Raw genomic sequence first — 26,454 nt, forward strand, 5'->3', positions numbered from 1 at the left:
AGTCATACTTCTAATAAACTTCAGAGCTAGGATTTGAACTGTCAGGGTTGGAATCCAATGTTCTTTTTACCTCAACCTGTAGCTTTTATCAAGACCCTTATTTTTTAGATCAGCAATCGCCATGGAGATATTCAAATATATGAAATAGTGATAGAGGTAAAAGAAGCATTTTGGAAAGGGTTTGCCAATATTTTGAGACTTTCTACGTAGACACTGCTATTTATGAATAGGAAATTTTCTGTTTAATTTTTATTACTGTTGCCAATGGGCTGTCTTTTTTTAAAAATTTCTCTGTCCTCTTTTTTTTTAATTTTTGGAGGGGTTAAGTGACTTGCCCAAGGTCACATGGCTAGTAAGGGTGTCAAGTGTCTGAGGCCAGAATTGAACTCAGGTCCTCCTGACTCCAGGGCCAGTGCTCTATTCACTGAACCACCTAGCCACCCCTTCTCTGACCCTTCTTGCCCATCTCTCAGGATTAAGCTTGTTCCATTACTCCGTAAGTATACCATGTAAATGTGAGCCATGGGAGGAGAAAGATGAAATCCAGAGAAGGATGTAGGGGGACAAGGTGAGCCAAGAGCATTCTAGGCAATTCTTAAATGGCAAATATTTGTTTTTGGTTTGCCTTGGTAGGCAGTTGGAGTTAAGTGACTTGCTCAGAGTCACACGGCTAGTAAGTGACTGAGGCCGAATTTGAACTTAGGTCCTCCTGACTCCAGGGTAGGCACTCTATCCACCGCACCCCCTAGCTGCTTCTCTAGTGTTTGTTTAAACAAAATACTAGAGTTTGTTTAAATGAAAAACGGGAAAGAGGTTAGAGTACCTCTGCCCATTTGTCTCAGCTACTCTGACCAAGAATCACTTGGTCTACTCTCATCCCTGCTGCTTTGTCTCTGTCCAAGGCAAACTCTTCTCTGTACACTACACCTCTTCCCCTTTAAATCTGTACTCTTGCCTTACCCCTTCAATGACATTCTCACTGGAGGCCTCCTTGTTTTGATAAGAAAGACATAAGAAAATGGTTTTATATTCCATCAGGCTCCCAGGCGACAGTAAGCAAAATGACCACCTGGGCAGATGTCCAACAGCCCTTTTACATTTTACTCTCTGTGTGTCTTTCCATAATGGACAAATCCCTGGGGCATCCCTCAAACAGAATGCCCCCAGTGTCCAGCATCTGCCATTTCCGCCAGCACCATCCACCTTGGTCTCCTTCTCTGAGATGCTCCCTCCAGAGCCTCCTCTCAGTTTGCTGTTCTCGTCTTTCTTAGCTCTTCTCCCATCGTTTCTTGTTGGTTCATACTAGCTTGCCCCCAGACCATCATAGTTACTAACATTCATAGAATGCCTTAACATTTGCACTTGACATATATCATTTTATTTGAACTTTATAACAATCCTGTAAAGTAGGTCTTATTCTTTATTCTTATTTTACAAATGGGGGAACTGAGGCGGATTGGGGTTGTGATTTGCCCAAGGTTACCCAGGAAACCTCAGCTGCAGAACTTGAGCCCAGGTTCTCCACCTTCAAATCTAAGGCTTTCTCCATTACTAAATGAAGCCACCAGAAGACCTGTTATTTTGTCTCTTGTTGATTAATTTCTGCCCCCATCAGAAACTTCTTTTATAAAAGTCACATTTCCACTTAAAACATGCATGAGGTAGCTCTCATCTATAGAGAAAAAAAAGCACAACTATACGCAAAAGGTAATAAGTGCTGATCACATGAACACCTGGAAAGCTCTTGTCTAGTAAGAGTTTGCCTTACTTATAATGAGACAAAAAAACTTACATGCAGTTCATAACTAACATAGAAAGGCTGTTAAATGACTCATCTGCCTTCTATGCCTGTTACAGTAGAAAAAGCAACTCTGTCTGATAATAGATCTAAGAAACCTTTATTTGCAGCAATGCCCTCCAGGGATGGGTTAGGATAAAGTTCATTCTGTAAAGTTCAAAACCAGGTTTATGCAGGGCCTTGGCACTGAAATAAAACAGCTAAAAAAAAAATGACAAATGGATCTCAGCTGTGACACATTGGCAAGTAATAGTGACAGGTTCCTTCTCCTCTTAGAGAAGGGTGATGTCTGAACATACTAACTGAATAATAGGACTGAGAAAAGATTTTTACAATCCATTGCTTTGGCTCAAGCGAATTGTCTTTTAAAACATCCAGACAAATAGGACTCTATCTTATTTTTAAAGGCATGTAGGGCAAAAGATTTTACAACTTTTTCCAGAGATGTTCCTATAATTAGTGACTCTATCAAGAAATTCCTCTATCTAAATAAATATTCCATTCTACAGCCTTAGCCCAGTTTCTCTTCTGTACAGGGTAGAGAGGCAGAAGGTGGGATTTATAGCAGGAACGCACAACTGGTTCAATATTAGGAAAACTATCAGCATAATTGACCAAATCAATAACAGTAACAGTAAAAATCATATGGTTATAGCAATAGATGAAGAAAAAGTCCTCAACAAACTACAATGCCCATTCCTATTAAAAACACTAGAGGGGTGGCTAGGTGGTACAGTGAGTAGAGCACTGGCCCTGGAGTCAGGAGGACCTGAGTTCAAATCCGGCCTCAGACACTTAACACTTACTAGCCATGTGACCTCAGGCAAGTCACTTAACCCCAACTGCCCTCCAAAAAAAAAAGGCGAAAAAAACCCACTAAAAAGCATAGAAATCAACGGAACCTTTCTTAAAATAATAAGTAGTATCTACCTAAAACCAAGAACAAGCATTATCTGTAATAGAGATAAACTTAAAGCCTTCCCAATAAGATCAGGAATGAAGCAAGGATGTCCATTATTACTACTACTATTCAATACTGTACTAGAAACAATAAGACAAGAAAAAGGTATTGAAAGAATAAAAATAGGCAATGAGGAAACAAAACTATCACTCTTTGCAGATGATATGATATCGTACTTAGGGAGCCTTAGAGAATCAACTAAAAATCTAGCTGAAACAATTAACAACTTCAGCAAAGTCATACTATGTTAAATAAACCAACATAATTTATCAACCTTTATATATACTGCCAACAAAACTCGGGAGAAAGAGATAGAAAAAGAAATTCTATTTAAAATAACTGCAGACAAAATAAAATACTTGAGAGTCTCCTTACTAAGACAAACCCAGGAAATATATGAACACAATTACAAAACATTTTTATACAAATAAAGACTGATCTAAACCATTGGAGAAATATTAATTGCTCATTGATAGTCCAAGCCAATATAATAAAAATGAAAATCCTACCTAAGTAAATTTATTTATTCAGTGACATGCCAGTCAAAATAGCTGAAGAATTATTTTATAGAGTTAGAAAAAATAGCAAAATTTGTCTGGAAGAAAAAAAGGTCAAAAATATCAAGGGAATCAATAAAAAAAATGTGAAGGAATTCAGTCTAGCAGTTTTAGATCTCAAACTATATTACAAAGCAGTAACCATCAATATAATCTTTTACTGACCAAAAAATAGAGTGGTGGATCAGTGGAGTAGATTGGGTATGCAGTACACAGTAAATAACCATAGTTATCTAGTGATTGGTAAACCCTAAGATCCAAGCTTTAGGGGTAAGAACTCAACATTTGGCAAAAATTTCTGGGAAAACTAAAAAGTGATTAGGTAGAAACTGGCATAGATTGACATCTCATACTATATACCAAGATAAGGTCAAAAGAGATAAATTATTTAGACATAAAGAGTGATATCAGGGGCGGCCAGGTAGCACAGCAAGTAAGAGCACCGGCTCCAGGGTTGAGAAGACCTGGAGATCGAATCCCGGGCTCAGACACTTAGCACCCACCCAGAAACACCTGGCCGTGTAACCTTGAGCAAGTTACTTAACCCCAATTGCTTAGGGGCGGCCAGGTGGCTCAGCGAGCAAGAGCACCGGCTCCAGTGTCGGGATGACCTGGATCAAATCCGGGCTCAGATACTCAGCACCACACCCAGAAATAATAACTGGCCGTGTAACCTTGAGCAAGTTACTTAACCCCGATTGCTTTAGAAAAAAAAAAAGTGATATCATAAGCAAATTAGGGGAGCATGTACATGTCAAATCAATGTATAAGGGAAGAGTTTATGACCAAACAAGAGATAGAGAGGATTATGGGAAGTAAAATAGATAATGTTGACTACATGAAATTAAAAATCTTTTTGCACAAACAAAACTAAGGCAGCCAAAATTAGAAGGAAAATAGGAAATGGGAGAAAATTTGCAGTTGGTTTCTCTGATAAAGGTCTCACTTCTCAAATATATAGAGAACTGAGCCAAATTTGTAAAAAAATGGGAGTCATTCTCCAACTGACAAATGGTCAAAAGATATGAACAAGGACTTTTCAGGAGAAAAAATCAAAACTATCAATAATCACATGAAAAAAATGCTCTAAATCACTAGATTAGAGAAATGCAAATTAAAACAACTTTGAGATACCAAATGACACCTAACAGACAGGCCAATGTGACAGAAAAGGAAAAAGTAACACATGTTGGAGGAGAGTGAAAAAATTGGGACAATAGTGAACTATTGGAGCTGTGAACTGATCCAACCATTCAGAATGAACAATTTGGAACTATACCTAAAGGTCTATAAAACTGCACACCTTTTGACCCAGAAATATCACCCACTACTAGGTCTGTATCCAAAAGAAATCAAAGAAAAGGGAAAAGGACCTCTTTCTGCAAAAAATATTTATAGCAGCTCTTTTTGTGGTGGTAAAGAATTGGGCATTGAAAGGATGGCCATCACCTGGGTAATGGTTGAACATGTTGTGCCATATGATTGTGATGGAATAGTATTGTTCTATAAGAAATGGCGATGGTTTCAGAAATACCTGAGAAGACTAACATGAACTCATACAAAGTGAAAGAAAATTGTACACAGTAACAGCAATAAATAAATAAAGATGATAGATTGTGAAACACATAGCTACTCTGATCAAGTCAATGATCCAAGACCATCCATCCCAAAGCACCAAAGATAAAAAATGCTATCGACCTCCAGAGAGAAAACTGATGAACTCTGAATGATCATTAAAGTATACTTTTTAAAACCTTATTTTTCTTATTTTATTTTGTTTGTATTTTCTTTTGCAACATGGCTAATGTGGAAATATGTTTTGCATGACTTCACATGTATAATTGACATCAATTTTTTTTTCTCAAGGAGGGGCAGGAAGGAAGGAGTGAACTTGGAACTCAAAATTTTTTGAAATGATTGGGTTTTTATATGTGATTGGGAAATAAGAAATAAAAATAATTTTTAAAAAAATATACAGAAAAGATATATACTTTAGGGTTATGCTTCACTATCCAGGATGCTGTAGAAATAAAGGCCTGCAGTGAGATAGTGTTAATGGAAAGAGAGAAGAGAACAGATATGAGGGAGAGGAATGAGCCCAGGATAACTAAAACATTTGAACAGGGGAGACTGAGTGAATGATGCTTCCAGTGAAGGGTGAAGAAGGAAGAGCAGAAGTTTGGGGGAAAACAATTTTAGCCATTGTAAGTGTGAGGTGCTGGTAGAAAACCAGATGAAAATGCTCTGGAGCCAGCTACAGTTGCAGGCCTAGAGCCCAGGAGACAGATTAGGGTTATATAGATTTGGAGGTCATAAGTTAGAGGAGATAAAAGGAAACTGGAACAGTGCTCTGTCAATGCATAGTGTAAAGAACGAGAAGAGAATTGAGGATAGCACCTTGGGTAATGCCCACCTTCAGGCATCAGTAAGAGAAGGTGGTACCAGTGAAGGGAACAGAGAAGGAGCAGTTAAGAGAGAGAAGAGAAAAACTAAGAGTATGATGTGATCTCAAAAGCCAAGGAAGAAGTATCCAGGAGGACCTGGTTTACTGTGTCAGATTCTGCAAACAGATGGAGTAGCATGAGGATGAGAAAAAACACATTGGGTCAGAGGTTCCCAGGGTTATTGGTGACTTCTGAAAGAACAGTGGGATAAGAAGCTACAATGCAAGAAGTTAGAAGAAAGTAGCCAGTGAGAAAGGAGAGGAAGGAGTTTTTTTCCTCTCACTGCACAATAGGACTCTTTGCCAGGAAGAACTGTGGCACACTACCAAGATATCTAGAAACTCCCAAGTGCATTCAATTACTACTCAGTTCCTGTCACACAGGAATAACTGCCATGAACCTTTAAGAGTGACTGGGGTAGAGGCATTGGGTGTAGGTCTTTTTATTTCCTCAACAAAGTTGGTCATGAAAGGGAAGAGACAAATGGAATTGTGACTATATTGGAAAGAAGGGTCCAGGGAAATGAAGGCTGATACTATAAACAAACTAAGGGCACAAGGAATAGTTTACCTGTCAGATTTGTGGAAAACAAAGGAATTTATGATCAAACAAGAGATAGAGAGCATTATGAAATGCAAATGGATAATTCTGATTACATTAAATTGAAAAGTTTTTGTAAAAACAAAGCCAATGCAACCAAGGTTAGGAGGGAAGCAGAACACTGGGGAAAATTTTTTCTAAAATATATAGAGAACTGAGTCAAATTTATAAGAACATAAGTCACTCCCCAACTGATAAATGGTCAAAGGATATGAATAGGTACTTTTCAGGGGAAGACATTAAAGCTATTTATAGTCATATCAAAAAAAATTCTCTAAATCACTATTGATTAGAGAAATGCAAATCAAAATAACTCAGAGGTACCACATCACACCTATCAGACTGGCTAACATGACCAAAAAGGAAAATGACAAATGTTGGAGAAGATATGGGAAAGCTGCAACACTGATTCGTTGTTGGTAGAGCTGTGAGCTGATCCAACCATTCTGGAGAGAAATGTGGAACGATGCCCAAAGGGCTATAAAAATGTGCATGCCCTTTGACCCATCAATACAACTTCTAGGGCTGTATCCCAAAGAGATCATAAAAATGGGAAAAGGACCCACATGTACAAAAATATTTATAGCAGCTCTCTTTGTTGTGGCCAAGAACTGGAAATCAAGGGGATACCCATCAATTGGGGAATGGCTGAACAAGTTGTGGTGTATGAATGTAATGGAATACTATTGAGCTATAAGAAATGATGAACAGACAAACTTCAGAAAAACCTGGAAAGATTTATATGAACTGATGCTGAGTGAAGTGAGCAGAACCAGGAGGAAACTGTACACAGTAACAGCCACAGTCTGCAGTGACTGATTTTGATAGACTTAGCTCTTCTCAGCAATGCAAGGACCTAAAACATTCTCAAAGGACTCATGATGGAAAATGCCATTCACATCCAGAGAAAGAACAATGGAGTCTGAACGCAGAGCGAAGCAGACTATTTTCTTTTTTGTTTGTTTTGTTTTTTCTTTCTCGTGGTTTCTCCCATTTGTTATAATTCTTCTATACTACATGACTAATGTGAAAATATGTTTAATAGGAATGTATATGCAAAGCCTATATCAGATTGCAGGCTGTCTTGGGGAAAGAGGGGAAAAAATTCAAAATTTATCGAAGTAAATTTTAAAAGCTAAAAAGAAATGAATTAATTTTTAAAAAGAAGGGTCCAGGGAAGGTAAAGAGATGTGAAAATGTTTGTTGGCAGATGGGAATGAATCAGCAGTGAGGGAAATATTGATGATGCATAGGAGTAACACCTGGAACAAGATTCTGGAGAAGGAAGGGATGGGCTCAAGGGTATAGACAAAAGGATTAACCCTGTCATAAAGTAGTAACACCTCTTCTGCTGAGACAGAGGGGAAGGAGGAGAAATCAGTGATGAATGATACTGGGAAGTTTTGAACAGTACAACAAGGGATCTATGCAATGAGCCCCAACTGGAAAGAATTCCATGGGCATCATTCAAAATCAGTATTCATAGATCGATAGAGAGATAGATATATCATATACATAAATATATGTGTGTATACATGTATGTGTTTATATGTATGTATGTATATGTATACATACATATACATATGTAATGTAAGGGAAGCTGGGACTTCCTTTCTGGTGGGAAAATAGCAAAAGGCTTCTTCCCCAGCCAGTCACTTTCTGACTCTCCTGAGGTGATTTGCTTGATGAGAGTTGAAAGGAATGGAGATTTTCTTACACTGCCTAAAAAAGGGGCTGAAGAAAAACATTTAAAAAGACAAACTCTACCTGAGGGTTTCTTTGGCTGACTGGGGAACACAACCTCCAAGAGCTGAGATAGACTCTGGGGCTATGATCTAAAAAATCTAAAGTTACTCTCATAAAGGGAAAAGGCCACGTAGCAGCTGCAATTCAGCAAACAACCAGCAGCCAGCAGCAGGTAAGACCCACCAGAAAGCTTCCCAGAAGAGAACTCAGCCCCTGAAAGCACAGCACAGAAACTGGATAAGCAGGAGATGCTAGAAGACTCTGGCTGGTGGTGTAACCACCAGCCCCCAGCTGACCGCAGAGGTTCTGTGGGACGCATGGCTATAGAAGGCTTCTAGCAGGCATGCAGCCCCAGGAGCATGAGTTGTTCCAGTTACATGCTTGTCTGTTTGTTTCCCAAAGGAGGGTTCAATGGGTTTCTAAGAAGGAATCAATGTTGAATGATAAAGATACAATATAGGGTCTATGCAATGAGTCCCATCTAGAAAGAATTCCATGAGCATCATTCAAAATCAGAGCTATCTATACATTTCACTATCCTACTTATGATACTTATGTGCTCTCCATGTGGGTTCCTTCCACACATGTCCTTTCTAAGGGTATTCCCCGAGGTAGGAACTGGTGGGAAAGCATACACTTGTGTGTGTTTGTGGAGAGAAATTCTGCTCCTGGCTCTGCTTCTGACTTTCTGGACTTTGTCACTATGCTGCAACTGAAGTCTACTCCTGGACCTTCCTAAAGTGCCTGAGGCCTCCTCATCCTGGAATATCCAGCCTCTCCAGGAGCCTTCTTAACCTCAAACAGTGATGTCAAACTCAAATAGAAATAAGCATCACTAATCTGTACACAAAGATCTCTGCTGCATAGTGACAGTTTTGAAATGTAATATTATCTATTTTTTATTGTTTTTATTTATTTGGTTAACTATTTCCCAATTACATGTTAACTTGGATCTGGATGGACTCAGAAGTGCTGTGAACCTCAGGCCCTGTATGTTTTCACCCTCTGCCCTGGAACAGCCTACTTCTCTCATTGTTGAGCTCTTTCCAAGACTTCCATAATGTGGAAGGGCCCAGACTACCCAACCTTAATCCTTCTGACTCTGCTTCTGAAGTTCTGAACTCTATATCCTCATGTGAGAGCTTCCCTTTAGCTTGCTTTTCAGCTCCCTTTTATGTATCATCTTTTCTCATCGGATGTAAGCCCCCTTAGTGCAAGGACTGTTTTTCTTTTTGTTTGTATCTATATTTTCAGCATTTATTGCTGTGTCTGGCACATGGTAAGTGCCTAATAAATGCTTGATTTTACTTATTTTGCTATGCTACTTATTTTTTTTTCTTTGAACCAGTGCATCCTCTATTGGCATGATCATGGTGTTGTCAGTGTGGGCTTATGTGCTATGGTTCTGTACAGATACTGATACAAAGCTTGACTTGAACCCGGAGTAACTTTCAGGGGTCTTTCATTAAGAAAGGAGGTGACTATATAGGTCTCTGTTCTATCTCAACTAAATCCTGCTCTGACCTTTTGTCATGGCATGGAGATAACCCGAGGTTCCCAAGGGTTATGGCCAGAGAATACAAATTCTGGTACCATTTAGCTAGTTGCAAAGGCTGTAAGTACAGGGCTACAGTCACATTTTATGTGTGTCATCTAGGGACCAAGCCGCTTCCCAGTGTTTAGAGTAGTTCATCACCAGGTTGACTTCATGGTGATGTACTTTTTAACCACAACTTATGAAGATTGTTTACTAAAGCATAAAGGGGTTATGCTCCACATTAGTAGAAGAAATTGCAGATCATTGAAGGGTTAAAATACAAGTATTTTAACTACCGGGCACTGCTTCTAAGCTCTGACCTGAGATTAATTCAATTCAACACAAATTCAGTGTCTTCTCTGTTCAAGGAGCTGTCCTAGGTGCTGAGGCAGACCAAGATGAATAACACACATTTCCTGCTCCCATGGAGTTTATAATCTGGTAACTTCACATACTCACCTATCATTGGCAGGTTTTCTTCGTGATACAAGGACAATCAAATCTATGGGTTTACTGCTACTCATTTTTGGACAGGTGATATAATATATTGTGTCATCATCACTCACCCAGTCTATGACCTTACAAGACCTGTAAGTACACAAAATAGAGAAAATAAATACTTTATGGTCATAATCTTCTCCTCAGAAGGTATGGGCAAGAAATATCACTCAGTTAAAATATGTTTTGCAAAGTTGTTTGCTATATAACTATATGCATCTATGTTCACCTGTAAAATCACTTCACTTTCCTATCAGAAGCCTTCTTAATACACATGCAAAGGAGAAGAAAACAGTTCTTGCTTTCAAGGAATTTACAGTCTAAGAGAAGATATTGGATATGTATACAAACATAAGACTGGATGTTATATTCTAGTAAAATTGATACAAAGAGAGTTCAGAAGAAGAGGTCAATTTTTCTTTTTCCTGGAGAAGGAGATGGATTAGGGAAAGCTTTGTGGAGGAGACAGCATTTAAACTTGTCCTTGAACAGTTCTGACAGACAGAAGAGATGCCAGGGCTGGCACTTTAGGTGAAAGAAATGATGCAAGAAAATATGGGACAGGCTATGTTCAGGGAATAGCAAGTAGTCCAGTTTGGCTACAGTAAATACTACTTGTAGGAAAGTATCGTGAAATAAGGCTGACAAGGTAGACTGTGGTTAGATTATGGGGAGCCTTGAATGCTGAGCTGAGTTTATGTTATACTTTTTAAGAAATAAGGAACCACTAAATGGTTTAGAGCAGAAAGGCGATAGGATAAAAAATTATTTTAAAAGAAGATAAATCAGAATATTGTTGCTACATAAGAAACAACAGAAGTGATGAATTAAGGAAACTAGGGAAGACTTGTACAAACTGATGCCTCTAGAGTGAAGTGAGCAGAAAGAGAATAATTTATATGATTACAATATTATAAGGAAAAACACCTTTAAAAAAAGAACTGTAAGCAATGAAATAACCAATAATAACAAGGTCCAGAAGCCTAATAGTGACGATGAGGTAATGGAGACAGTGAGTGTAATATCCTTTCAAGAAGTATGGCTGTTAAAGGGAGAAGGAAAATAGATCAGTAATAGTTTTAGCTGCTGGAAGTATCAAGGGAAGAATTTCTTTTTAAGGACTGGGAGATATGAGCATATTTCTAGGCAGAAGGGAAATAACCAGTGGAGAAGGAGAAATTAAAGATGCAGGAGACCTGAATATTAAAGATCAGAGAGTAAAAATTAAAAGAGAATCAGGTTATATACCTTTCACAGCTGTGGGGAGGAAGTGTATTCTTGATGAAACAAAGGAAAAAAGCAATTCCATAAGATAACAACAGATAACTTACATTGCATGACACTCAAAAGCATAAATAAAATTACTGCATCTAGGACAATAACCAAAGCAGCCAAATGTGAAAAAAATATCTATCAAATTTCTCAGATAAGGAGTTGGTATCCAAGATATATAGACATCCAACAAATTTATAAAATCAAAAGACATCTTCCCCATAGATAATAATCAAATGACATGAACAAACAGTTCTTAAAAGAATTGAAAATCATTACCAGCCATATGAAACATATTCCAAATCACTAATAATATGGAAAATTTAAATCAAAATAACCCCAAGATTTCACCAGAAAACCAGAAGATTATCAAGGATAGGAGAGTCAAAGATAGGAATAATCAGTTTTGGAGAAGATGGAGACAAGATAGAAATACTAATGCACTGGTCATGGAACTGTGAATTAGTATAACCATTGTGGAAAGCAATTTGGAGTTATGCAAATCAAGTGGTGAAAATGTCTATACACTTTGACCCAGAGATTCCACTTCTAGGCAAATACCCCCACGAGGTCAATGATAAAAAGAAAAGTCTCATATACACCAAAACATTTATAACAGCGCGTTGGGATTTTTTGTGTTTGCTTGTTTTTTGTTTGGTGTGTAGCAAGATCTGGAAACAAAGCAGATCGGGACAAAGTATAGACTGCCCGCAAAATTGTGCTACATGAATGTAATGGAAACAACAAATACTGAAGAACATGGTAAGCTTTGATGTGGATCTGATGTGAAGCAAGGTATGCAGAGACAAGAAAGATACTACACACAACGATCATAACAATGTAGATGGAAGGAACCACCACAAAACAATCCAAAGAGAATGTTGCAAAATTATAGAGAACAAGCATGCTCCTGAAGAAAAGAAATGAGATATATCCTCATTCCTCTCCTTTGCAGAGGTGAGATGTCCATGAGTTTGTTACACTGAATATGTTTTTAAATTTTTTTAAGTTTTTATTTTGTTTTTAGATTTTGCTTTTTGGAGGGGAAAAAGTGAGGCAATTGGGGTTAAGTGACTTGCCCAAGGTCACACAGCTAGTTTTGTGTTAAGTGCCTGAGGCCGAATTTGAACTCAGGTCCTCCTGACTCCAGGGCCAGTCTCTATTCACTGTGCCACCTAGCTGCCCCCTATATTTTGAATTTTTTTAAAAATGTATTGATCAGTATTTCCTTTTTTCAGTTTTCAAAAATATTATTTGTTATATGAGATGGCTTTTGGGGAGGGATAAGGGAAAGTAGCATGAGAGAAATTCCAGTGGTATAAAAAATAAAAGACTAACAATAAAAATTTATTTTAAAACTAAGATTATACAATTAAAAAGAACAAGCATTACTCAAAAGAAAAGATCTGAGAAGACACCTCCCCCAACTCCTTTTCAGAGGGGAAGGAGAAGGGATCCATGCATGTAGAATATTGAATATATTGTGAGATTTTTTTTAATGTGTTGATCAGTTTTGCTGTTTTTCCTTCTTTCTTTCTTTTGAAAAGGATTCTTTGTTCTATGAAATAACTCTCTGAGATGTGGAGAAGAGGGATATGGGGAAATTTAGGTGGTCAAAACAAAAAACATGAATAAAAATTTATTTTTTAAAAAAATATGCATGAGAGCCAGTGATGGAAGGAGAAAGCTTCCAAAGGAGGTGGAAAGGGAAGACATCAAGGGTACAGAAAGAAGATCCCTTTTCCCAATGAGACAGGAGGGAAAGGGAAGATGGGTGAAGATGCTGGAGTTATGGGATGTAAAGATGCAAAACTGAGAGTACTCATATCCAACAGCCTTGAACTCAGTGAAGTAGGAGGCAAGGTCATCTGCTGAGAATTTGATAGGTGAGGGTGGCTTTGGGAGCTTGAGGAGAAAGAGAAAAAATTGGTACATTGATAAGGGAAAGGTGATAAAGAATCAGCAATAGCCTGTAAAAAAGATAGCAGTCAGAGGGACCAAAGGGTTGTAAATGTATATCTAGAATGGGTCTTGGAGGTCATATAAAGGAAGAAACAGGTTTTGAGCAGAAAATGATAAGTTCAACTTCAGTCACTTCTATAGATCATTTTGGTCATCTTGAGAAGTTCTGAGATACCCAGAGAGAGGCTAGTCCTGTCAGGTACTCCATTAAAAAAAAAAGATACTCTGACTAAACCAGCCTTTACCACAGCACATCTAGTGAATAGTGGTGCTCTCTGGTATGAGTAATTAGGAGATGAGTGGAGATAGAATTTCTGGTATTATTCTTCCTAGGAACAACTTGGAGAACTTGGAGAGATTCCTACATAAATGCCTACATAAGGGAATTGTGTGGAAGGCATTCCCTTTTCCCAGAGTGGGTCATTATGATGACATTAACCATGATGTATTATTCTGGCAGTCATGCAAATGTAACACACAGCCCTAGAGAAGTTTCATTTTAATTGTATTAAATTGTCTATTACATGGTATTAATTACAGTGAATTTTAGAATTTTTAAAGATCGGAACTCTAACTTATTAAGATTATGAAATCAGTGGTAATATTTAATGTAACACTAATAATAGCCCTGCCAACCAAACAGGAAGCACATATTACCATATTTACATTTAAATAAGATTTCTGTGAAGGCAGCATGGTGGAGTAGAAAAGCTACCAAATTCACAAATTTATAGAATCAGAGGACTTGAATTTGAATTTTGGGTCTACTTCTTTCTACTTGTGTTACCTTACTTAATCAGCCATGGCCTCAGTTTCCACATCTATAAAATGAGGTGGCTAGATTACATGATTCCTAAGGGGTCTTCTTACTCTAAATGCAATATATATATATATATATGATTCTATAGTACAAAAGGAATGGCTGGAACCTAAAGCCTAGTGCCATCAGTTTCCAGTGTGGAAAATGTATGACTTTACATGTAAGTACTCATAGTTGGCATAGCTCACAGGGTACCCAACTATATCATCTGGTGTCTACCCGTGGGGAGGGTCACTGGGGTGCTCCAAGTCTCTAGGATCATAGCAGGTGCTAAACTATAGACAACTTTGCAATGGAGTGACAGTAGTGCTAACATTAATCAGATTAGCAGCTGTCAATGAGGACAGGAAGAACTATGTGTCATAGTTCTGTTTACTCAAACATCTATCGCCATCTTCCTCATATTTCCATGAGTTAAGGGAAGGAGGAGGGAGAATGCTTTTTTTTTAGCATTATCACCAGTTTCTTGAGTAGAGAAGTAAGAATGATACCAAGATAATTTGGGAATAGAATAAGGACAATTAGATTATAATCTCCATGAGGTCAGGGAACCATCTTTTGTTTTTTGTATCTACCCCAAACTCCAGATATAGAGTTCTACTTAAAGTAGGCCATTATTAAATACTTAACTAGACAGATAATTATGTGTTAGGGTATAGAGTCAAGTTCTCACCTCTGCCTGAGTATATTCTGTGAAGGATAAGTTGATTTTTTAAAGAGTGTCAGAATTTGGTAAAACATTTTGTTCTTACAAGTAATGGGGGTCCCACTGAGGCCGCTTCATGAGGTCAGACAGGAGGTCAAAAGCTAATTCAGCTGGACCCTCTACTTGCTTTTCTACCCAGACTGACACAACATCACTCTCTTCCAAGGTATATATTTTTACCTGAAAGAGAGAATAGCATTACAAAATTAATTATGGATCTAGTAATTAGTGCTCAAATCAAGAGAAAATATTGCATATGGCTAAAGCATCTTCCTAAATGGTTAGGAACAAAACAAAACACCATGAGGGTAAAAGAGGGTAGTCGCCTCACTTCAAATAATCTGGCCGAACAAGATGTTGGCCCTGGAGTCTAGAGGCAACATGGGGCTGTTACAGTCCTCCTTCCTCCAATTACTGTGCAGTGGTCAAGTTTCCCTCCTGAAAAAAATGAGTTCAATCCTCCCTCTAGGACTCAGCAACCAAACATTTTGAGGTTTCTAAAGATGTTGGACATGGTTTTTCTTCTTCATAAGAAAATGATAAGATATTATTTAGATGCTTATATATACAAATTTAGCAAGACTTGAAGTGTTTTTGCAATATATCAGCAGGAATTTACACACTTTGTTTAGACTTTTAAGTGATTTCTCTGTTGGATGCCCTGGGAACAGAGAAATAGAAAAAATAAAAATCAGCTTAATGCATCCAAAGTTTCAAAGCTGATTCTTTTGTTCATTAGTAGAAACTGATAGAAAATGTTTATTAAATTAAAAACTGAAATAACTTGTCTACATAAAAATCAATGAATAAGCATTTATTAAGTGCCTACTATGTGAAAAGTAGTGCTACATACTGAGGAAGAGCTCTATTTGGGTGGAAAATAAAGTACGTGAGGTGGCATAATGTGAAATACGCCAGGAAAAATTGAATGGAGCCAGGTTGTGAAGGGTTTAAAATAATTGGTTTGCTTGTCTCAAGTCTCTCTCCATTCCAATCCACTCTATACACAACTACCAAATTGATATTCCTAAAGCATAGTTAACCTAATTCAAAGAACTCCAGTGGTTCACTCTGGCCTCTAGGTTCAAAAATATACATACATACATACATAGATAAATAGATGGGTATAGACATACATGTATGAATTATGCATGTATGTGTATATGTATACACATGGATCTATATACATATTGACTGGAACTAGGTTGTGAAGGGCTTTAAAAGCTAATGGATGATAGATAACTATAGATAGATATATAAAAGTATACATACACTTTGATGTATATGCTATAATAGACCTGCATATAAGGCATATATAGATATATGCATATAGGGAGACATACAGACAGATTACATTACTTGTAAGAAGCTCTAAAGACATACATGTAAGTAAAACATGCATCTATGTGAGTGTATGTATATCCATCATCTGTTTAGTATTTAAAGCCCTTCACAACCTGGTTCTAGGCAATGTGTACATACAATATCTATGTATACACACATACGTGCACAATACATTTATATATATATGTCTACCTCTCTTTCTCTAGATAAACAGGTAGATATAGATATGTATTATATATCTGATCTTAAAGTTAAGAGTGAACAATTGAAATTCCTTTAGCAGGGTAACTGATTTTAGGAATATCTATTTGGTAGCTGTGGGGATTGTAGAAGGGAGAAACCTGAGGTGTCAATCAATTGGAAAGCTATTGCTATAGTCCAGGCTAGAGCTGATAAGTTCATAAATCCAGGCAGTGGTGTGTGTGAGTGAACAGAAGAAATCTCCATCCACACACACATACACACATGTGTAGCCATATATATATACACATATGTGTATGAGATGTGGAAGAAGAATCAACAAGTCTTGGCCCCTGACTGGACAGGCGCTGGTGAAAGAGAGGGAAGAATTGTGGGTGGTTTGTGGGCTGCTCACCTGGAAGACTGGAAAGACAATTGTTTTGTGCCTGCACTTTGGCAGAAATGAGAAAGCAGGAGAAGGGGTGGGTTTAGGGGAAAAGATAATGATAGGAATGAGAAGGAAGACCCTGCCCCCCCCCCCAATAAGTAGCTATGTGACCTTCAACAAGTCATTTAAGCACTGGGGGGGGTCTGTTTATCCTCATCTATAAAACAAGGGAGTTGATCTCACTCTGTAAACCTCCGAGGTCCCTCTAGTCTCAAGGAGCTATTTGATTGCTTAAATTTGCCTCTTTCTCTTTGTGTATCTGAGAACAAGCTTCATTTAGGGACCAATTCTTAGGCCCTGGCTCCCTCAGATAAAAGGCCTTCTTCAGGGAGGGAAGCAGGGCATCTACTTAGACATGAATCTATTCTTTTGTCATGGTAACTTTTCTTGGTCCTGTGATTTTGATGATAACCAGAGATGTGAGTGTTGAGCTACCAGTGAGCCCTTGTCCCACCCATTTTCTCCATCTATTTCTGTGTGCTTTGAAGTTAATGTTGAATTTCCAATCTTAAAATCATTCCCATGGCAACAAGCTGTGAGAAGATAAACAAACATGGGGTTAAGACTTCACTGCAGGAATCAAGCAGATGGAAAAACTAGGCTGTGAAGGAGAAAAACCTTTATTTAAACATAAATATCTTCAATAAGAGAAAAGAGAAAATGAGAAACAACTACTAAAAGCAATTTAAAGGTTAAAAGTTATTTACGGACTTCTACCTGCCTGCCTGCCTTCCTTCCCCTCCCCTTCCTCAGTTTACCTTGTACTAAAACACTTTATTATTATTATTATTATTACCACAACTCCTAACAGTCAACAAAACACTTTACCATTTTATCTCATTTGGTCTACAGAACAACCCTGTTGGGTAGGTATTATCACCCCCATTTTATAGATGGCAAGGCCGAGGTTTAGAGAGATTCAGGCATTTGTCACAGCTAATAAGTGTCTGAGGCAGGAGTTCACATCAGTTCTTCCTGACTCCTCCAAGTCTGTCACAGTAGCCGCTATATGGCAAAGCCACCTCAGAAAAGTTATATACAGAGTTTCCCCCAAGGTCCAACACTTAATAAACAATAAAAAAGTGCAAGTATGACTCCTGGAAGTTACTGAGATGAACCCCAATACAATGCACCCTGCACAGGAGGGCCTCCTTCACATCCCCTATCCATGGTGAGTGAGTGGCTCCCTTTAACTCTTTTCCTCAACTGCTACAGCATCAGAATGGCTCAAGGAAGGGAGAAAACATGAGCAAGAGATCCATTGTCTTGAGACCTTCCGGGCTCCTCCTTCCTCTGCGAGGTCACCTTATAAAGTTTTTCCTGACCCCTGTTTATCTGGAGTAGGGGAAGCTATGGAGAATGAGTAGGTGAAAATGACTGCAGTTCTGCATAGACCTGACCCTGAGATTGTCCTGTCACCTGCCCCTCAGTGGAACAAAGGTGTGTGTGTGTGGGGGGGGCCAACGGACCTAATTGTGTGCTTCTTTCATCCACCAGGTCTATTGCCAGGGTGACGCTGGTGCAAAGAAAGCAGCAAAGAAAACCAGCCCTTTTATTTCCATTCACCTCCAAACATTAGAAAGAAAAGGCAGCATTCGCCAGATGGAATAGAGACAAAGTCTCCAAGAAAACACATTTTGTTTTCAAATTAAAAAAAAAAATCAGAGATCAAGAAATTCTGTACCAGATTTACAGAGGCTGACCATGTCCCTAGCATTGAATTATCTCACTACACAACCTCATCCATTTATCTCTTGCTGTAGAACGTGTGTCTGGTCGGTTCAGGTACGTATGTGTGTCATCAGAGTTGTAACAAGGGAAGAATGATCAGGGTACTAGGATCAGGGTACTGGAATGTAGAGGGCATTGACAGCCCTTTCTCATCAGCCCTGCCCCACCCACCCACCCAAACCCATGGTTTAGCAACAGCAGCCTCACAGGAACCTGGGCTCTCTATGCCTGGAACCCAATATTCCAGGATCTGTATCTCCTTCTAACTGTGTGGTACCACAAGATCTCCCTTTGAATTCATCTTTAAAAATTGATTTACAGGGGCGGCTAGGTGGCGCAGTGAACATAGCACCGCCACTGTACTCAGGAGGACCTGAGTTCAAATTTGACCTCAGACACTTAAACACAAAAATTATCCATGTGACCTTGGGCAAGTTACTTAACCCCAATTGCCCTCCAAAAAAGCAAAAAAAAAAATGATTTGTAGACAGTTTTTGCTGCTTACCCTAGGTGATTTTTTTTAAGCCTGCCCCGGTTGTCAAAGTTGCTGGTTATGGCTCTGGATATCCTGTCTATTCAACTAGAGTGTAAGCTTCTGAAGGTCAGAAAAAGGGTTCATTATTTCTTTAGCATCCATGCAGAGAAACAGATGAGACTGAAAGTTAATACTACCCAATCTCATAACCAATTGCCCATGCTTCATGAGAAATTTTGGACATTTCATAACTAATCTGCAATGAGAACTAGGGAAAATTTTCCAAGTCTGAAATAAAGATGAGTTTAGCAGACAGCTTCATTGAAAGCATTATTAAATTAAAAGGTAGGAGGAAGAGAATACCTCCAAGGAAAAATATATAATTTAAAATGTACCCAGGAGATGTTTTTTTCCCTTCTCCTAGTTTCATAGGTATTAGGGTTTCATCATAAAGAGAATAAAAAAAGACAGATACAAATTCTGACAGAGAGATATATGATTAAGTATCCTTCATCCTACAACATTTGCTCTCAATGATTTGGACAATAATTCTGTGCTAACCATTGGTAGTATTTCCCATTATCCTTGGGTTTTTTTTTTTACCCTTTACGAAAGTGCAATTATATAAGAACACTAACTATGGCTTTCTTTTTCATGCCAGATGTGAGTTTGTGCTTTCCAAAGCTGCTTATATTCAAATCTTCAGGTGCTAGATATCATGTAAGAGGTAATTTTTATATTGCTTAAAAAAAACAAACCCTCAGGGCGGCCAGGTGGCTCAGCGAGTAAGAGCACCGGCTCCAGTGTTGAGAAGACCTGGAGATCGAATCCTGGGCTCAGACACTTAGCACCCACCCAGAAACACCTGGCCGTGTAAACTTGAGCAAGTTACTTAACCCCAATTGCTTAAATTAAAAAAAAAAACAAAAAAACAAAAAACCCTGAAGCATCTTTTACCAGTATGGACTGGAGTTAGAGAAAGAGAAAAAAGCATCCTGTAACTAAATCTGTATTCCTTCCCTATCAATAAGCCACTCTTGGCTGGTGACCAATATTGGGACCCAGACGACCTCTGGGGCCATGTAAATGAAGCTTTGACTGCTGCCGTGTGCGAAGAGACAGTGAAAGTACCCTGGCACAGAGGGTAGATCCAAATTAGAGTTTAATGATCTTGCAAAATCACAGTATTTCTTTGGATATTCCTGAAAAATTCCAGAGCCTCTCTTTAAGGAAGATGTGAAAACCTAGACAATGAAACTTGATCATAGGGTCAGTCTGTGATGTTGCTATCTTGGAATGGATCCTGGGCTGCAAAGACTTTGCTGCTTCTAACCCCTAATATCCATTTAAAATTAAATTAACAAATATTCATTGAGGTGTTGCTATCTACAAGGTACTGTGCTATGACATATGGGAGAGATACTGAGAAGTGTAAGACCTAGTACCTGTGCACCTGGAGATGGTAGTCTTAGCTAAGGAGACTAAGCCTAAACCAGTGAAAAGCCATAACACAAAATGATCATAATAGAAGGGATGTAAGGAGGCAACTTATTACTAATTGCTGAATTTATTGTAAAGGAGTCTGGAGGACTTCTGGCTGGGGCATTTGGAAGTTTTGCAGAGCAGGTGGGATTTGGCCTAGGTACTGAATTGATCATAAGGGTTTGGATAAGCTTTGAAGACAGAGAGCACTCTACATGGAGGGAGCAAAAGCCCAGAGGAAAAGGAAATAGAAAGCGTTTTAGGGAAGATGAGTAAACGAGTTTAGTTGGAACAATTGGGGAGCAGTGAGTAGGGGAAAGGTAGGTTTTTCTGTTGGTGGTGGTTGGTTGGTTTTAGTTTGGAATGCTTCTTAATACTTTTCTCAGAGAAGTGCCATTCCAAAATGATTTTATACATACATATGGGAAACAAAAAGCTAGAAAGCTATTCAGATTTGGTACAGAAAGGACTTTTCATCACAGACATATGTCCTGAGAGATTGCCCTAACTGTCAATATTTTGCAGTAACAAGGCTAATACATTATAATCAACCTCTTTGGGTAAAGTCATGAAACATTCCATGGCCAACTGTCCATGAACAACACTGCTCCTATGAACCAAACTGCCTCCTGTAAGGCTGTTTTATTCCGCCAAGTTCTTTTGTGGAGCCCATTAGCCATGCCCACCAGGGCATGCCTCTTCAGCCACCCGATGTCCCTCTCTTACCTTTTCCCCAGTGGTGGTGACTTCCCAACCACTTTTGGCTGCCAGAGCTCCAAGAGCATCCACGTTGCTGTGACTCAAGTATGCCTGAAATGGAATTGTTTCGAGGGGGAGATGTAAGTCAAAAGTGCAGGAATGACAGTGGATACTAGAAACTACTTGCAAGTTGACTGAGAGCCTGCATTCATGGGGCAATTCATGAGCCCTCTCTTTGTACAATATTTCACAAATACTGGGATCACTCAGCCCACTCCTAAGACCAGACTCAGTCCTCAGGGAACTAGGTAATTTCTATGGAAAGTTTTGATTGCTCACTAGTCCAGAACTAGGTTCAAATCTAGAAACTTGCAAAGATCTGGACTGGAGTTTATGCAAATCAGTACTGAAGTCCTAAACTTACAGAACTGGAAGAACCACACAGGGCATCTAGTCCCATCACTATCAGCACTATTTTCATATAAAGCAACAGAGATCAAGCAACCTGCCCAGAGTCATACAGAGCCACAGATCTGTGACCTGAGAAACATATACTGATAGAAATTTGCTTGGGGGAGGACACTAGCAACTGAGAGCAGGATATGGGGATTTGATGCAGATATAGAGAAGACCAAAAGTCATGTAAATCAGAAGTGTCAAACGTGCCAGCTGCCTGTGGCCAGCATCACTTCCCAGCTGAGGAACCAGATTAAAATGTCATTGGGAAATATTTAACAAAATAAATAAAAACACAATAAAACAAAGATACATCACATTTGGGCAGCTAAAACTCATCTTTCTGAGTTCAGATCTGGGCTCAGACATTCACTAGCTGTGTGACCCTGGGCAAGTCACTTAACCCTATTTGCCCCAGTTTCCTCATCTGTAAAATGAGCTGGAGAAAGAAATGGCAAATCACTCCAGTATCTTTGCCAAGAAAACCCCAAATGGGGTCATAGAGTGTCAGACATGACTGAAAATCAACTGAACAATGACTAAAACATTACATTTAAAATTAAGCCAATATGCAGCTATAAGAGTGCTTTGGATTAATAGCTGCCATTTCCTTTCAAGTTTGACATCACTGATGTACATGACACGTAGAGGCCAGGCTCACCCCCTTCAAACTGGCAAAGACGACAAAGCACGAAATCGATCAACACTGAAATAACTTGAGAAGAAATTGTGGCCCAGAAGGCTGGTGCTCTGTGGGGAAACTTTCTGTCTTCCCCCTTTCCTGGAGTGGGCGTGGAAGGGTCTGCTAACTCATACAAGTCTGTCAGTGGCGTGGCATCAGAAGCACAATCAAAACCTGACCACGGGACTATGCTTTTCCCAGGCCCATGCCGCCATCTGTTTGTTCATCTTTTAATGCTCTCAGATTTTTTTTCAAATTAACATTCTCTGTTCTATGTCTGTATCCAGATCTAAAGTTTACATTTGCATCTATAAATCACATTAGGCCTGAAGTCTTATTGTAGTATGGTTTGTAACAGCTATGTGTTGAGCAAACACATTTCTCATCAGATATTATAAACTAATCTTCAAAAAAATCTAGCACCTAGTTTTATGAAAAAGAAAAGAAGTGCTTCCCTCTCAGATTTCTAAGTTAATTTGCATATGAAGCTGTCTAGTATGGAAATTTAATCTACCCATCAGAGAGATATCTGTGTCACCAGGAAGCTAAGTGACTCCCATGTACAAAGAGCGAGGCTGTGTTAGGGGCTTGAACCCCACTTATCCTGATTTAAAGGCTGGTTGTCTATTCCAGAATGGTGCACTACCTCTCAAACTAGTAAATGGGGCTCACAGATACCAGATCTGGGCCATTAACCTGTGAGTAGCTATCTAGAAACAACTGAATTAAAAGCAAAAGCTGTCCAAAAGTGGAATGGGCCGCCTTGGGCAGCAGTAGGCAGCTGGACACCCACTCATTGGGGATGTTGAAGAGAGGATTCATTTCTAAGTACAGGTTAGATTCAATGGCCACTGAAGGCCCTTCTATAATTCTGAGAATCCATTATTCTGTGACTACACAGCTTCCTGTGTCTGTAGCTATAATGAGTAACCAGCTATTGGCCATTTGATTTTGTTTCAAAATGATGGGGTGGACTTGACTTGTTTTTTCTTCTTTAAATTATCATTTTCCTAGGCATCCCAAGATAAATAAATGAGGGGGGAACCACATTTTTTCTGAAGAATTAGTTTCCATTTGGGGGATCCAGTTTATAAAACCATCACCTGTTTGCTTGCATCCCATTCAATACAAAGTGGAGTATCTTCTTTGTGAGGAATAACATATTTCCTGAAATAAAGTTGATAATGTTCAGGAGTGACTTTCACTCTTTGTCATCAGCTCACAACATTCATTCATTCATTCATCTATTCATTCAACACACATTCATTAAGCACTCACTATATGCCAGGCCCTGTGCTAGGCACTGGGATACAAAGAGGAAAAGGGAAACAGTCCCTACTAGCTGGAACTTTATTGGAGAGGACGATACATAAACAAAAAATTGTATACAAAATATGCACAAGCCTCTGAGGTCACCTCCAGCTCTAGATAAGATATGATGAATGAACTTAGACAAAAAGCAATTTGGGGGATGGCATTAGCAATTAGGAGGAGAATCAGGATGCGGGGGTTTGCTGCAACCATGGAAATGATCAAAAAGATGAATAAATAACTAAAAGTTACTCCTAATATTTGCATGATTCACATTCATCAGACTGGTCAAAATGATAAAAGAGAACTGTGAATTGGTAGGATGTAAACTTCTCAACAGGCCTAGAGTCAGGAAGAACTGAATTCAAATCTTGTCTCAGACACTTCCTAGCTGTGTGACCCTAAGCAAGTCACTTAACCCTCTTTGCCTCAGTTTCCTCATCTGTAAAACAAGATGGAGAAGGAAATGGTAAACTAGTCTAGTGTCTTTGCCAAGAAAACCCCAAATGGGGTCACCAAGAGTCGGACATGACTGAACAACAACAAAGTTTCTTGAAGGTATACAGTTTCTTTTTAGTCTTTGTATCCCTAGCAGGTAGCCTTGTGCCTGGTAAGCACATAGTAGGTTTGCTACTTGGTTGACTGGTCCAACAGCTTTTGGAAGGTCATCAACAGTGATGCAGTATAATATAGTCCACTCTGGTGTATATACAACAACTTCTTAAATAGCTATTATAGTTCCTAGACTGAAATCAGTGCTTAAAAAAGATACTTTTGTTAACAAAAAATCCTGCTATATATAATATTAAAGAGATTTTAGCAACTTTTTTAGATCTTACAACACATACCTGCCAAGTCGTATTCTCTTACGTACGATAGCCCCAAAATACCTTCTAATATCATCCTTTAAAGAAACAAAACAAAAAACTACTGATGAATTTTCAGTAAGATACTAGATTTAGAGCTAAAAGAAACCTTAACAGTGAGGTAGGTTGACGCCTCCCCCCCTACTCCCCCATTGTATTTGTGAAGAGACGTAAGGGCCTAGAGGAAAAGGGAGTTGTCCAAGGACATGTGTGTTATAGATAACAGTAGGGATTCCAAACCAGGTCCTCTAGCCCCAAGTTCAATCAGCATTCTTTACTTTTGCACATTTTTACCAAATAATTTTTAGAATTTAGTTATGAACTCTTATACCTGTATGGAATATCCTTTGATTTAAGAGTTAACACTTGCTTAACATATAGAGAGATAAATGGCTAAAAATGCTACTCCTGTGACTTCTTCTCTTGCTCCTTTACTTTATAGCATGGCTACTTTCCTTTATTTCTCAGAACAGAGGTGTGGAGAAGATATGGGGAAAAAAAAAAACAGTTCTGAGATGAAGGAAGTGCCACCACTTCTTAAGTAGGGAAAGACACACGTAGATGGAGATTATGAACATGTAGAGATGGCATAGGTAGGTGGCCCAGTGGCTAGAGCTCGGGGTCTGAAATCAGGAAAATTCATCTTGAGTTCAAATCCAGCCTCAGACACTTACTACCCATGTGACCCTGGGTAAGTCACCTAACTCTGCTTTCCTCAGTTCCTTATCTGTAAAAGAAATGGGGAACCACTTCCAGTTTCTTTGCCAAGAAAACTCCAAATGGGGTCATGAAGACTCAGACATGACTGAAAACAACCGAATGACCACAGAAACTGAATAGTTTATATTTTGTATATGTCAAAGTACTACATAAACAGTTGTTCTTACTGAAAAATGGACAAGGCTTAAATGGCAGGTGATGTATGGAACAGTGTGAGCAAAAGGGTTATACAATGTCACGATTGTGGGAGGAGCCAGAAGGCCTGATCATTAAATCTTTTGTAAGCATGACCTTTGAAATAGGCTTGACTCTGGGGAACTTGATGAGTTCTTCATTATCATCAACAGCATAATAAATGAGAAAAGCGCTGTTGATGTGCCGGCCTTGGCCTTTGGACCATTCATCACAGTTATAAGCCTCAACGCGAACTCCGACTTCCAGCCTGCAAAAGGAAAACGACAGCATAATGAGGCGAATCTGACCAGAACTTGTCATGGACTTCCCTGGCAGAAGAGGAATGGAGGGCTTTAGGAGAACCAGGGTGGATCACTTGGGGTCAAACCTTAGCACTTCCATATCCTGTCTCTTGGACCTGGTCAAGTCTTTAACCTCTCTAGACCTTGATTTCCTCACCTGTAAAATATAGGGTTTGGACTAGACCTTTCACGTCCTCTAAATTTCTGATCCTATGAAATTCATAGAAGAATTTTTTTTTTTATCCTTGAGCAATTTGGATTAAAGGAGGCCCATCCTGTATTCACGCTTATGTCTCCAGTGCATGTTCCTTCAGAGAACTTACTTCTTATTTCAATCGCTTATATAAGTATTTGGGGCATTGCTTGAATTAATAGGCACAATCCCTCATTTGGTACCTTGGATGTGGGAGGAGGGAGAGGGAGGATTTCATTATGTTGTGTAGGTGGTTAATCTTGGGGAGTTCTTTGATCAATTGGATGAGCCTTTGTTGGGGAGTTTGATGGCATCGCCCTCTGAAGGGTGTGCTCATGCCCATTTGACCCAGCTTGTTTCTGTTGATGTTCTTTCCATTTACATTGCTATAGTCATTGTGTATATTGTTTTCTTGGTTCTGCTCACTTCATTTTGTATCTGTTCATGCCAATTGCAGTGTTTCTCATATTTTTCTCAGTATTTTTCACAT

General features: G+C 38.9%; 1 protein-coding gene across 1 annotated transcript in view; it reads right to left on the reverse strand.

Annotated features, from left to right (window-relative positions):
* Positions 1-26,454, reverse strand: part of ACOT12 (acyl-CoA thioesterase 12) — a 78,848-nt gene that overhangs the window by 4,441 nt on the left and 47,953 nt on the right. The window contains exons 8-13 of the mRNA XM_069085036.1: positions 25,587-25,737; positions 24,558-24,613; positions 23,502-23,565; positions 21,288-21,371; positions 14,948-15,081; positions 10,103-10,231 (exon numbers count right to left, since the gene is read on the reverse strand). Coding sequence (XP_068941137.1) covers positions 10,103-10,231; positions 14,948-15,081; positions 21,288-21,371; positions 23,502-23,565; positions 24,558-24,613; positions 25,587-25,737 — 618 coding nt within the window. The remainder of the gene's footprint in view (positions 1-10,102; positions 10,232-14,947; positions 15,082-21,287; positions 21,372-23,501; positions 23,566-24,557; positions 24,614-25,586; positions 25,738-26,454) is intronic.

Source organism: Petaurus breviceps, unplaced genomic scaffold (assembly GCF_028583685.1).
Source record: "Petaurus breviceps papuanus isolate PSGF00001 unplaced genomic scaffold, PetGlider_PUasm1.0 175, whole genome shotgun sequence".
Taxonomy (NCBI): domain Eukaryota; kingdom Metazoa; phylum Chordata; class Mammalia; order Diprotodontia; family Petauridae; genus Petaurus; species Petaurus breviceps.